This window comes from Natrix helvetica, assembly GCF_964273705.1.
Source record: "Natrix helvetica genome assembly, chromosome: 1".
NCBI classification, from domain to species: Eukaryota; Metazoa; Chordata; class Lepidosauria; order Squamata; family Natricidae; genus Natrix; species Natrix helvetica.
This window is the reverse complement of record NC_138548.1, coordinates 316381387-316396198: the sequence shown is the minus strand read 5'-3', so window position 1 is coordinate 316396198 and position 14812 is coordinate 316381387. Positions and strand designations below refer to the sequence as shown.

Sequence of the window (14812 nt, the reverse complement as noted above, 5' to 3'; positions counted from 1 at the left end):
CTGAAAAAGTTGAGTGTCTCTACTTTAGGAAAATAATCTGGGCTAGAACGTTTACAATTCTAGTGATACAAATCTGATTTGTTCATTTAAGCAGCATACCAGTCTTTAAACTCTCTTGTCTGAATTCCATTTTCCAACTATCCAGCTGCTGAATTTGTTTCATCAATCTTTTCTAGTATGTGAACATGATCAGAAGACAGCAGTGGGGGGGGGAGGTTCCCATAATTTTTACCACCGGTTCGCTCACGCGACGCTTCTACACAGAAGCATCTGGGTGGGTGGGTGGGCAGAGAACCAGCAGCAATCTACCTTTGGAAGACAGATGTTTTAAAATTGTACCGAATCTTGTCTTGTTCTATTCAATACAGAAACAAACTAAACATGTATCAAAACAGTGCCTGTAAAAATAACCTCATTTGCTGAAATGAATGACTGGGAACATCTTTGGAGCTATAGAACCTACATGCAGGCCCTGGATGGACTGCTGCGTTAAGGGATCAGGAAGACAGCTGCGCAAAAAAAACATCTGTTTGGATGCTTAAAAGTTCTGATAGTTGATGGTTGTTTTGGATTTACCTCAAGGAGAGAGCCATCCGACTGCAGGATACGGACAACTGTAACCAATGGGATGCAGATCATAGATGAAAGAGCCAGTATCCAACCCAGACCGATTGCCCATGTAGGGTAGATGTAGTCCTTGTTGTAGGTCAGGGGGGTATACTTGACTAGAGAAAATATGAAGCACCCCTGTGTCAGAGGAGAAAGGAAAAAAGCAAAAAGAGATTCAAGCCCAAGGAAACAACTATGCTTTCTTCAATAAACAGTTTATACAATGGAATGAGCCACCCACAGCCTTTCAAACACCTTTCAGTGGCTGCCTGGAACCCTTTAAATTAGGTTTGTTGAAATCAGCAGCATTTTTAGAGGGGAAAAAATACAGGTGAATGATAATGTAAAACTCTAAAATAAGCCAAACGCCAAAGAAAATTGTGAAAACCTTGGCCCCTCCCCCTTCACTTCATGACCCTATCCATTGTGGCCTTAGTTCCCAAATACTGTTAAGAACTACCTAGCTTTGATTTACATTATCAATGATTAGTCTAAAAAAGGAAACTGAAATTGACAATAAACATTTTTTTTCAAGGAGTTTTTTTTTTGGTGGGGGGATGTCTTTTTTTTTATTCCTAAGTCTTCATAGTCTGTTTGTCTTCGTATAGATAGCTGTATTTCTTTAAAGTATTGGGCCTCTGAACTATAGGTGGGTTCCTACCAGTTCAGATGAGTAGGTAGTAACTCAGCCTGCCATGCCCCTGAGCCGGTTCTATCAGCGCCGGCGCCATCTTGATTTTCAGTTCTGCGCATGCTCAGAACAATCTTCATTGCAGAAATTCATTTTTTCCCCTGCCAGCTACGTTCCCTCTAAGATGCGCGGCTGCGCTAGCGCGCAGGTGGCAAGAAAACACCGCGCAGCAGTTTTCAACTGCCGCGCAGTGATTTCTATTGCCACAGGCTTTGGAAGCTGGGGAGGTCCTTTGCAGGCAGCTAGAACGGGCCGCCTGCAAAGGACTTCCCCAGACTTGCTTTGAGGAGCACGGGGCGACTGAGGCTAGTTGTGAAGCCCCAAAGCCCCCACCGCCACCGGAAGAACTGCTGCCACCACCTCCTCCTCCTCCTCTTAACAGGCAGCACTGCCGGATTTGCCGCCCGGCGCTGCGGCTGAGATGAAGCCGGCAAAGCCCCAGCCGGCATCTCCGCGCGTGGCAGCGGTGCCTCCCCTCTGCTCGGAGCACCTGAGCTCAGCGCTGGGTTACCCCTGCCTGCCCCCTCCTCCTCCTCTCCCGTGCTGCGGGAGACAGTAGGAAGGCGGGGAGGGAGCAGGGGGAAAAAAAGCCTCATGGTTCTTCAAAAGCACGGAGGAGGAGGAGCGGGCACGGGTTACCCAGCGCTGAGCTCAGGAGCAAATCTGGTGGTGCTGTTGGAGGAGGAGGAGGTAGCAGCAGTTATTCTGCTGGCAACTCGTCGGCAACTTCAGCAGCAGCCCTGCCCACAATGAAGAAAGCAGAGATGGAGCAGATCCACGCAGATGACGTCGCTGCAACATGACTGGAGGAGGAATTCTGGGAGTTGAAGTCCACAAGTGTTAAAGCTGTCAGGTTTGAAGAACTCTGCATTTTTTTTCTAGGGGTGGAAGGGTCTTGTAACTTGACAGCTTTAAGACTTCCATGCTTCAAATGCCAGAGTTCCTGAGCCAACAGGACTGGAGGAGAAATTCTGGGAGTTGAAGTCCACAAATCTTAAAGCTGTCAGGTTTGAAGACCCCTGGGGGTTTTTTTCCCTAAAGGGCTAGGGGTGCAAGGGTCTTGTAACTTGACAGCTTTAAGAGTTGCGTGCTTCAAATGCCAGAATTTCTGAGCCAACATTTTGGTTGCTAAGCAGGAGCGTTGTTAAGTGATACTGATATTATATAACACTTTGAATTAAGCGGGTACCTTGAAGAAACATAACTTTGAGTTTCAAATCATACTGATTTCGTTGTTGTCTTAGGTGACATCTGTGAAAAAAATTCGGGTGCTCAGGCATGAAAATGTGCCGCTCAAACACTATACTTTTCTGCTCACATCGAAAAAAAATTAGAGGGAACATTGACTGCCAGTAGCAACCCACCCCTGCTCTGAATGTACCTCTCTAACCCTTGCAAAGGCTTAGGAACGAATTAATCTTTAAATGGAAAGGGAAAATGTTCATTAAATTGTACTTTAAAACTCAGGGTTGTGCCACAGGAATTTTACACAAGAAGTCCACTAAGCCAGTTTTCTTTTCCTGGTTCCTTCAATATTCAGGTTTTGCAGCAAGTATAAATAATTATGGTGTGCAGTAAAGCATGAAAATTAACTTGAGTTGTGTTACCACACATTGCAAAGAAGAAAGGTCTTTTATATGTCCATAACACTGCCTGTTTGTCTTTACCTTGAGTTGCATAACACACCACCTGATCTATTCAGCTGTTCTATTGCATTTGGGGCAAAGGATGTTTTTAACAAATATGCATAAGTCTGGCTGAGCCAAAAAGAAAAAAGTAGTAGGTAGCCACATTCCAGTATTTTGTTTGGAAATGGCCAACCTATCCAGAAAAAAAGCAGAACAAAATACTAACAGCAACAGCACATAGACTTATACATACCCCCATAGTGTTTTACAGCCCTCTTTCTCTGGCAGTTTATAATGTCAGCATATCCCTCCCCCCCCAAAAAAAATATGGTTCCTCATTTTACAGACCTTGGAAGGATGGAAGGCTGAGTCAACCTTAAGCCCACCAGGAACAAACTTTGGCTGTGGGCAGAGTTAGCCTGTGCAATACGACACAGTAGTTGGGTCACAGTGGTAGCCAGTTAGTAAATAAAACAATGCCTACCAATCATTCAGCATGGATATTATCTACATGCTCTCAAAATTTTAGATAAACTCATCCTTCACCTCAAAATTGCTCCTTTAATGCCAAGTAACATGTCAGCTACAGAAGCCAGTTACAGGTCAGTAAAAATCTTGCAATCAATGAAGAGTTTACACATTAAACACATTACTCATTAAACACTGACCTATTCAATCTTATTTCTTTTCGGACAATGCAAGAAACAAAATCTAACTAAACTTACAAAAATGTTCTAAATCAAGTCATGTTCTTAGGCAAAGACATGTCCACCCTTACCACGCAGAGAACTGGTGTGACTAAAATCCAGCTCCATTTCATCCAAGGACCAGGCCTGTAACCAATCATGTCTTCAATGGCATCGTAAAAATTGTCAGCGCCTAGAGTTTCAGCACAGAAGAAAATAATTGTATTACTCTGCATATTCTGCCTATGTGTGCTCTACATCTACGCTAGATTTTCAATGAGAAATGCATTTATTGTGCTGTGAGTGTGAAAAGCTCCATGAAAGCCTTTATTTTTTGCTTTGTCTTCTACACTTTTGTTCTCCTGAGCTTTGGTGTTCTTAAATTTGGAAAGGGCCTTGATATTGTGAAATAAAAGTGATGGCATTATACAGCCAGCACATTGCTACTTAAGTCATTCTATAGATATATTTCCTTCTTTGTACCGAGCAGGTAAAAGCAAGGGGGTGGGGGAACTGTGGTTCTTGGCCCCTTAAAGTCTGTCCTTTTATGACTTCAGGAGGTCAGGCGTACTTTTACAGCCTCAAAATGAACCTTTACAAGAAAGAGGAAAGCAATGAACTCAGTTTCTTGGAGGTCAAGTGAGAATGTTTTCCAAGAAGTTTGAAGTACTTGGCTGAATCCCCAGTATGCAGAGAAGCCATGTAATAAAATTCCTTCCTTAGCCTGTAAGGTTTCATCACTCTATCTTTCCTCTATCCTCTATTCAGTTTGTCTCTAGGAACAGTGTCGCAAGATCTCTGTAGCTTTCGGTGCTGCTGTGAGGAAATGGTCAGGTCATAATTTAACTTCCAACTTACCATAAACCCAGGCTACAGCAATGCATTCAAAGAATGCGACCCACAAAAGGCATACACCACTAGCTGCATAGTAGTCAAAGAGTTGAAACACATACATGCCACCCTGAAAAAGGACAAAAAAAGGAACCCTGGTTGAATTAATACACCAACACAAAGATACATATGAAACATGCATCGTAAAAAAAAAAAAAGTGATTTTTATATCTTTAACTAGTTGTTCACAAAATTGCCAGTCAACTCTTTGGACATGAAAAAGTATATATTCATGTACTTCCTAAAACCTGCACTCTTTTTTTTTTCTAGAAGGCATTTTGAAAGATGACTGAATAAAATTAAACCACTTGGCTAACACAATACCAACACTGCTGCTTAAACTGTGGGCTTTTTTTTTAGGGAAACACTTAAGGCAACATGATGGAAGGAAGGAAATGAATCTTGAAGAGTCTTGAACATAATACTTAGGTAAAACTCACCAAGAGTTGTCTAATATAAGGATGATGGATTTCTTTTCCTAAAACATGGTATTTTCTTTCAGGCATGGCATTATCTAGGATGCCATGTTACAACATTCTGAATATGAGATAGACATCATTTCCCACATGTTTTATGTTTAATTAGCTTCTTTTTATATCTATTTCACATGCAAAAATGTAGTATATTGCAGTTGATTATAGTCTTGCAGAAATACAATGTTTCATCAAAGCAGAAGTAACACTATAATGTTTGAATCGACATGAGTCTAGAATGGAACATGTCCTAAATTTAAAAGACAGTACATAGGGGTTTAAATTGTTTGCAATTCTTTGAATATTTCTCTCTCTCTCTCTCCTGTTTACTTGGTCTGAAGCTCTCCAGGTTTTTCAGGCAGAATATGTGTTTCACAACACCCAATCATTTTAAATAAAGATGGCAAGGAGCATTTCCTGGGAGCTTCCTTGTGCAAAGCACTTGTTTTACCATTATGCTACGACGACTCCTTGCATTGTAACTTCCTTGAATAGAAAAAAAAGGAGAAAAGCAACACCAGCCAATTCCTTACTTCAGTCACCATAGTTAGTCCCAGAAGATAGCTGAGGAAACAGATTATAGCAATGAAGATTTCCCGTCGGTAACCCTTCCTTAGGAAGGATGGGTACAGATCAACTAACGATGTGATCTGCCCTTCAACTTCAACAAACTGTAGGGGAGAATAATAAAATGAGTGGGTTAATGCAATGTATTATTTTATTCTTGTATAAAAATGTATGCCTTATAAAAGAGAGTGAGTATTCACCATTTATCTACATAATACCATATTTAATGTTTCAATATTCCAAGACTGGAGCTGATAATAATCTTTTAGTGGGTTTACTGATTTCCCTTTCACTTCCTAATTAGATGTGAGTTTGTTTACGGTAAGCATCAAACTTATGAATAAAAGGAGAAAGAAGACAGTAAAGAGATAGGACTGTCTGTAGACACTCCAGGGTAAAACCAAGTAATTCTTTGAAGGAGCTCGATAAACTGTTTTCCCTGTAGTGCCTGCAAGTACGTTTTCATTATTACTTGACAGAAAAATATTTCTACCCTTTTGTTTCTTTCTAGCATGAATCAGACATCCTCAGATAAGGAGTTATATGGGGAAAAAAACTTATTTTCATGCAGACCTTTTAACTGTAGATTTAAGAAAGCTGTATTCCATTTTCCCTACTAACAATTTAATATAAATCATGGTGAGATGTTAAATGAAAGGAAAATTTTAGCGGTACAGATGGCCCTCTATTTATAAACCCAATTGAGCACAAAATTTCCATTGCTAAAGAAGACAGTTGTTAAATGAGTTTTGCCCCATTTTATAATCTTTCTTGACACAGTTGTTAAGTATTCACTGCAGGTGCTAAGTGAATCCGCTTTCCCCATTGACTTTGCTTGTCAGAAGTTTGCAAAAGGTAATCATATGACCCCGTCATAAATACATGCCAGTTGCCAAGTGTCTGAATTTTGATCACATGACCATAGAGATGCTGCAATGGTCATGAGTGTGGAAAACAATCATAAGTCACTTTTTTCAGTGATGTTGTAACTCTGGTCACTAAGCAAGGGGTTATAAATTGAGGACTAGCTGTACAAACACTGCATATGAATACTCTTTGTAAATCCAAACATATTAAAGCTTTAAGATAATTCTAGTTGTCCCACTCTTCTAATTAACTATATTAATGTTTTAATAAAATGGATACACACACGCACACGCACACAGCAAGATAGGCAGTAACAACAAAAGCCCTTATTAGGAAAATAAAATTTAGTACTAGGTGGAAGTATGGAATGTAGGTGCTCAAAATGTTCACCCAATTATCTATGAATATACACATACATGTAAGCATGTATACATTCCCTTTTTTTTAAACCCACCTTTTTAAAAATATGAACTCTTTTAGCTTTTGTTTTGTTAGTAAAAATAAACTACCTTTATGTACTGGGTAAAAAGAACCCTCCAGAGATTTGTTTGGTTCTTTTCTTTAAAGTAAATGTTCTATCTATTCATATAAATAATTTAATAATAAATCACACTTTATAGAGAGAAGTTTAGTATCACATTTATAAAAAAGTAAGCAATTATCACATAGGCAGTTCTAAAATGCTTTTATGAGCAGACATTTTTTCATGACTTGCATTTTTTTTGTTTATTATTTTATTAAAGTGAGCATATTCTCTTATTGCCCTTAATTTCACATTTGTTTCTACAACCAATCACCATTTGGCCTTGTATAGCTTTTTAATAATCCTTAGAAATCTCAGGTCTTAGCCCTTAAGAAATTGTGACTTTCTTTTTCTCCTGCCATGTAACTGTATCCAGCTTGGTCCTAAACTGCTGTAGCATTCCAAAATCCAGCTTGACAGGGCTCCAAAAGCAAACAAAACATTAAGTGCTCCAATTAGCTTTAATTATTTGACATAGTGAGCTTGAACTGAAATGACTGAACATTACTAGGCAAACTTTAATTTACATAAGTACTTGGTTGCCGAACCACAGCTCTGAGAAGGTCTGAACATTCAATTTGGAAGTGATTAAAAGTCACTCACTAGCATTCAAAGATTAAGCCCCCAAGAACCATTATGAACAAATGAAATGCTTTGCCAAATTATGAGATTAAGTAAATAACAATCAGAGGAAAAATTCTTCTAATCTCCACTCATATGAGAAGGTTTTGAATTCAGTAAAGTTTCTGTCCCAGGCTAATAGATTACTGCATTCTAACTATTTTCCCAAATGACAATTAGGAGCTTGTTGGCTTAAAATCTTAAGCCATTTCAAAGAAGCCCTCTCTAAAATCCTAGGACAGCTGTGTGACTTGTAATATTCTGGAGATTATTAACAGATTTCTTTGTGTCCCACAAAAAGGCCTTGAGAAGGAAGGAAAACAAGGTCTCCCTTGCTCAGTCTCTCAGAAAACAAATTGCTGAGGACAGGCAAAAATATCTAGTGTATTTGGGAACACTGATTCACATATATCAAGGCTTTTGAGTTATATAGCTACAAGAAGAGCAACCTAAGCCCATCTCCATTTTTATTCTGAGTTTTACTCCCATTCCTTTGGAATTACATAAACATTTTGAGAAGCAAATACATAAAGGCAGAAATGGACCAAGGAAGTGGCAAGAGTATGAGAAATAAGCACATTTCTGACAAACTGATAGGCTTGAAGAAGGGGAGGAGGAAATTATATGTGACTCACATTCCAATATAAATGACACTTTTCAGGCTAGTCTATCCTTTAATAGTTTGGTGCTGTTTTTAAAGAAGTATCTTTTTTATAAATAAATATGTGTACGCATTGCAAAATATACAGTAATGAAAACTATTTATATTGTGGAGATAGGATCTCCAGCGTGACACCCAGGGTCCCAAACCCCTGTTGGATTTTACACTTCCTGTGTCTTTTTCTAAAGTGTAGATTATTTTAATTGTATTTATATGCAGGCAGGCAGGCAGGAAAGAAATAAAGTTTCAGCTTCCATATCTTATTTCTAATGTTATTACTTGTAGCTTTAACACTTTGTTTTGAAGCTGCATCAATTATCCCAACAAAGAGTAGAAATAAGTAGAGTTAAAAGGGGTAAATAAAGGCATGCCAGTATGCTTGCTCTAAGCCAGGCCTGTCAAACTGGTGGTCCGCGAGCTTGATGCGTCATGCACAGGCCATGCCCACCCTGGCTCTGCAAGGGCAAAAGCCTTGCAATGTGTCACACTGTGTCACATGACACAATCGATTGACATGACACCTGTGCTCTAAGCAAAGGCAGAAACTAGAGAGGATAGTAGGCATCTTTATACCAAACTGGTGTTTTGTAACTGGTTTTGCCCCCACCCACCCCAAGGTAGGCATTTGAAAATTAACTGATCTGTTTTGTGTGTGTAGGCATTTTGTGCGCGTGCCTATAGTCATTTTGTAATCACCTCCCAAAATGCTCAGAACTCCACTAGTACCTCCCATTTCCTATTATAAAATCTATGTTGAACCGTCATGATAAGAGGCAGTTAATGAATAACAATGCCACTTTTCTTGATTAATCTTAGTAGGAAGAAAGACAAGTGATTCTTTTATGGATCAATGCTCCAAAGCAAAAAAGTGTAATAACAATAATTATATTTATGTACAGATTTTCCTATTAAAAGCCATAGATATTACATTTACTACCACTTACCTGGCTGTCCAGGCCAAGCAACAGAAGCATAACAAAGAAAAGAATAGCCCAAAAAGTTGGCAGTGGCATCATGGACACAGCTTTTGGATAAGCAATGAAGGCCAGACCTGGACCTAGAGGAATAAAAAGAGAGAGAAAGGAAGGGGGAAAAGGGAGACAACGTAGTAAGTATTTAATTCATTTCTGAATGAAAACCTCCCCCCCCCCCCCATAAATTGCCTGATTCCATTCAGATCAACCCAAACCCAACTGAGGATTCCAGTAAGGAATTCATTCTATCTGACAAAGAAGCATGCATGGTTATACCAGCTCCAATCTAAAAGGTAAATGAAAACAAAAAAGCAGAACCCAGCACACTCCATTCAGAAAGACAGCTTAAGAACTAAATGAGATAGAATTATTGCATGACTAATTTCTATGATCTTTAGAGAAAAAAATCCTTGGCTCTTAATTTTATCTTGGGTTACTCATGCACAACTTTTTCCTTGGGACAAACAAAATCCAAATAGTAGTTTCTAGGATTTACGCCAGAGAAGGCAAAGATCCTGAAGTGGTGTAAAACTCCAGAATTCTATTAATATCACATAATACTGTGTTTAAATATAGAAACAAAGGAAATGATGTAACAGCTTCTATTAGAAGATAGTAATGGCTTGGGAGAATATTCCAAATAGAATCCATCTTTGGTTACAATTGACTGCCAAATGATATTAGTAAATTCTCTCAATACAGCAATAATAAACCCATTTGCAGAAATTTAACATAGCCAGTGAGTATTATTTGCTTAGGATACAAAGCAACAAATACTTATCTGAAGATCTGTCCTTCAAATAAGATCATCAACAGCAAAGTCAATAGTATATTTTTATTGCTTTCTCTGTGGATTATTCAATAAAAACCGCAAACAGCCACAATTCTATAATAGTTATGTGAGATAATTATCGTTTTATATTGGGGCCCTTTAATTCAGGTACAATAAAGAGTTGAAATATACTTGTATTTATTTAAAACTGATACTTTAACCATTATGGGAAAATACTGCACCATTTTTCATGCAAGTTTTTTGTTTAAGTTGGACTAAGGTATTTCTGTTTATTGTTCTTTTGCTTTTCTTCCATATTTTAAACTAGAAAGCATGCCCTATGAAATAGTACCTGGCTACTCACCAGGTATATTTTTGCCATCTTCTATTTTCCATTCAGTTTAACAAAATATATATTTAGAAAGATGCAAAAATATGGTAAAAACCTACTTCCCAGAATATATTAACTGCACTTTCCTAATTTAAATTAATATGTGTTTAACTACAGCTATCTCATTGATTGTAATAGAAGGAGATACAATTTACTTTCTTTAGATTGAAAGTTTGGGGCCCAATCCTGCTTGCATTATGCATTGCTAAGGTAATCGTAAATATTCTACTGGATGAAAGATCACATATGGTCATTATTTTCTTCTGTGATGCAACAAATATGCTGTTTGACAAATATGCCTTTTCCATCTGTACATCTGTGGATGTATGTTAGAGCCAAAACGTTCTAGTACCCTGGATTTATAACTAAGATGGCCCAATTTCACATAAGATCCATGTTATTCAATTTTATCATTCACTTATTTATTCTACAGTGTATTAATTCTTTCATTAAGCTGTTTTAGTTGAAATCCTGTCTAACCCTAAGTCCCATTGAAACTAATGGTCTCATTTAACATAGTTATCAATATAGCCTTATTACATCTTCATAGAAATTATGTTCAGTGGGATGGTTGAATAAGGCATGCAAAATTTCAGAAACAAAGGCTGCCATTCCAGAGGTACAGCATAATCCTATATGCATGCTTACTCAGAATTAAGTCTTACTGTGATCAGCAGGGCTTAGTCCTGGGTTAGACTGCACAAGACTGCTGCCTTAAGAATGTGTAAACTAACTGAAATCAATAGAGTTAAGCAAGCCTAGCCTAGTATTGCATTGAAGATTAAAGTACATTAACCGCCACATCAGCTCCCACATTTTCCAGGATTGAGTATCAGAGGCATGCATGCTTTGGACTTGTGTCCCAACACAAGTGCGCCACCTCTTTATTATTAATTAAAGCAGCCTGACTTTAGTGCCAGTTTGGGGGGGGGGGGAATATGACCCTCCTTGAGGACGCATCACATTCCTTTTAATGAAGTGGCTTGTCTAAGCAGCAGTAACAGCAGCATCTTTCTGGCAGCTTTAAGGCAGAGCAGAGAAGTGCTATGCCAGGCCTGCACCATTTTCAAAGCACAAAGAACGCTAGGAAATATATAATTACAGCAGAAATACAAATTTGAAATTAAGTATACAATTCTTACTGCCATTCCTTATCACCAATGGCATGGCACAGGAAGAGGATTCCCAATTTGTTACACAACACAATATGAGGTTGCTTTCCGCACAGTACCTGCCTCAGACTAGTCGTTCCCAACTCCAGGGGGCGGTGCTCATCTCCGTTTCAAAGCCGAAGAGCTAGCACTGTCCAAAGACATCTCTGTGGTCATGTGGCCGGCATGACTAAATGCACGGAACGCTGTTCTCTTCCCACCAAAGGTGGTTCCTATTTTGCTACTTTTAGCATTTTTACATGCTTTCGAACTGCTAGGTTGGCAGAAGCTGGGACAAGTAACGTGAGCTCACTCTGTTACGCGGCACTAGGGATTTGAACCACTGAACTGTCAACCTTTCTGATCGACAAGCTCAGCGTCTTAGCCACTGAGCCACTGCGTCCCTATTTACATTAGATACAGCCTTTTAATGGCTGATTCACATTTATACCTTTTTAAGCAATTAAGACTCATCCAGATCTGTATCAGGCAGACGAATACATAACTTGGGCAGTAACCATTGATGGCGAATAAAAAACTCTCCAATTCGGAAAGACACTTTTTTTTTTACTATTTACTGTACTCCTGTGCCCGAATTGCTGTCAGAGAGTCTTAGCACTATAGATTTCAGTAGATTATGCAATAAACTGAGCATCTGGTCCAGCATGTCTTAATGTCAACTGTGCAAGTGCTTTATGGAAGTCCAAAAAAATTTGCATGCTTTGTTCAAAAGAAATAAGTAGGGGCCTGTCCTTTTGGAATATAGAAAGCTTAGTTTTAAAATATTTTACAAAAACAATGAAAATATATAGATATATATATCCCTGTATGACTTCCACATCTGGAAATATGCATGGCACATTGCCTTAGACACACAAATACAGTAGTGTAACTAGGGAAGACGGACTGGCTAATCTAACTTCACATACTGGAAGTCCAGGCAAGATGTGAAAGGGAAGATTATCTTTTTCCCTCTCACCCCCTTTTTTTTAACCACTTTGTTACAAACTTCATCAATTCCATCAATGTTTTGTTTAAAAACATACAAGCTGCAGTTCCAAAAGCCACAACTCAGATTTTCTAGCATAGTTTCGAATAAGATGGTGGGTCCATGGATATTGTAGAACGATGTCTATTAGAGATTTCATTGAAGCTAAGGCAGAGTAAGCCCCAAAGGGTCTCCTCTTCATACATTATTGACATTTCCTATAATTCTGGTTTAGTTCTGAGCGTTCAAAGTCCGTATCGTATTTCAGCGCATTTTTAAAGAGTGCATTTCAAACTGTACTACTCAGTGAAATAAATCATTACTTTGTTTGCTGAAATACCTTTTATTTTTTTAATCTTTTTTTCTCCTTTGAGTTTTGGGATGATTTAGCTTGTTGAACTTTGCTCACACACTGGATGGCAGTGCCCACCATCACTGCCACCAATACCATCGTACCTGACTCTGCCACATCAGCAATGTCCACCCCTTGCTCTTGTGCCATGAAGCCCAGGACGGAAAAAATTGCGAAGCCAGACACAAAACTGGTACCACTGTTCAGGCATCCCAGCAGCAAACAGTCCCTATGTCACACATATGTCATGGAGGAAATTAATTAAAGAAAAATTTGAACCCATGGTTCCTTACACATCAATTAGCTAACAGACTAATCCCCTTTGGTAGGAAACTTGCCTGTAACAGTTGTATTTGTATTTGTTGTAGCTCCCCAGTGAAGTCATTGCACCTAAGCAGATTGCATAGGAGAAGAAGATCTGTGTGCCAGCATCTATCCAGACCTAAGGAAAACATGAAAAACAACAAGCTCAGAAGATGGTGCTTGGTATCAGTTTTAGCTATTAGCTATCCAGACAATCTTTTCTTATCTCTTGAAAATCATATTATCATAACAGTATTGCTTCAATAAGACTAGCAGTTGCTAACAACATAACCATAGTGCATTGACCAAAGTTAATCATATTACATATAGCATATTACAACATTATTGTATGAAAATGAACTTAAAGAAGAAACAGTTTAAACAAGAGCATACGTTTATAGATATAAATAAAGTTTCACGTTTGCAGACAAAAACAAAACAGAAATAGAAGAACATTTATATAAAAAAATATTGTTGAGAATATATATTAAGAGTTTGTATTTCATGGACTCCATACTTTAAAAGGAATTATATTCATCCCAACCTTGTTATTTTTATACTTACTTGCAGCCATTGAGAATCAGATATTCTAATCTAAGTAGGCTGATACAGAATTGCCTCAAGCCTTGAAAAGGGAGAGTGGCAGTAGCTTTTTAGGAACCCTTGTGGTTTTTATGTAACTTTAAGCACGCTGTGAAAACACTAGAGATGGATAGAACCCAATGGCATTTCCATTTGCCTTGTAGCATTTAGGCTGCTTTGCATCCTTAAATCTGATTCTGCTTATTTCCTACTTTAATTATTTCCCTTTTGAATAGGCAGGTTTGCATTTCCCCAGGTTTAGGAAATAGATCTTGTGGCTATCTACTACAACACATTCTAACATGCAATCTATAAGGCGTTGAAAAGGTTCATACATAGTAAAACAAAAGCAATCAACCTGGGTTCCTGTACATTAGAGAGAAAAAATGTTTCCAAGCATTTATAAGAAAGAGCAAGTGGATCATTTTTTAAAAGAAATCTTTCCCACTGTAGTTATAATATGGTCTTCAACTGCCCTCCCAGGAAACGTCCCTATAAGTGGACAGTTGAAAATACTCACAAGTGCTTCTTACCGTTCCTTCTGCTGCTCCACGAATTTAACTAAAGACTGAAGCAAATTATTTCCCTTACCTTGTCCACAGACTAATACCAACAAAAAAGCTGAGATGCTATATTTGGATAGAGTCTACAAGCCTCAGAATCCTTTTGATACAAAAAGATATACACACATGGGAAATACATTAACATATTAATAATAGCTTTTTTTGACAAGATAAAATGGAAAACTGAACCACAATAGAAAACTTCAGTTAAGTATAGATTGGTTAAGTAATAAGTAAATCTGCAGCATGAACCCATTGCCCTCCATGCATTTTGTTCCAGAGTATATAGGGAAGAAGTTATGACTATCTCCTATTTTTAGCATCTCACCATTGGATCGGACAGACGAGTGATGTTCGGGTAAAGGTAAAATTTGATGCCCGCTGCAGCTCCAGGTAAAGTGACACCACGGATTAAGAGTACAAAAAGCATGATGAATGGAAATGTTGCTGTTACGTATACAACCTGGTAATGAAAGATAAAATAGCAAAAACTCTTTTATTTGTAAAAATATGAAATTT

The 14812-nt window shown here is 38.3% G+C and overlaps 1 protein-coding gene across 5 annotated transcripts in view; it reads right to left on the bottom strand.

The window, feature by feature from the left end:
- Positions 1-14812, bottom strand: part of SLC6A6 (solute carrier family 6 member 6) — a 60717-nt gene that overhangs the window by 7313 nt on the left and 38592 nt on the right. For all 5 annotated transcript variants that reach the window (XM_081934482.1, XM_081934479.1, XM_081934481.1 and 2 more), the window contains 8 exons: positions 14622-14756; positions 13184-13287; positions 12950-13074; positions 9162-9274; positions 5512-5649; positions 4473-4575; positions 3707-3807; positions 577-747 (listed from right to left, as the gene is read on the bottom strand). In XM_081934482.1, coding sequence (XP_081790608.1) covers positions 577-747; positions 3707-3807; positions 4473-4575; positions 5512-5649; positions 9162-9274; positions 12950-13074; positions 13184-13287; positions 14622-14756 — 990 coding nt within the window. The remainder of the gene's footprint in view (positions 1-576; positions 748-3706; positions 3808-4472; positions 4576-5511; positions 5650-9161; positions 9275-12949; positions 13075-13183; positions 13288-14621; positions 14757-14812) is intronic.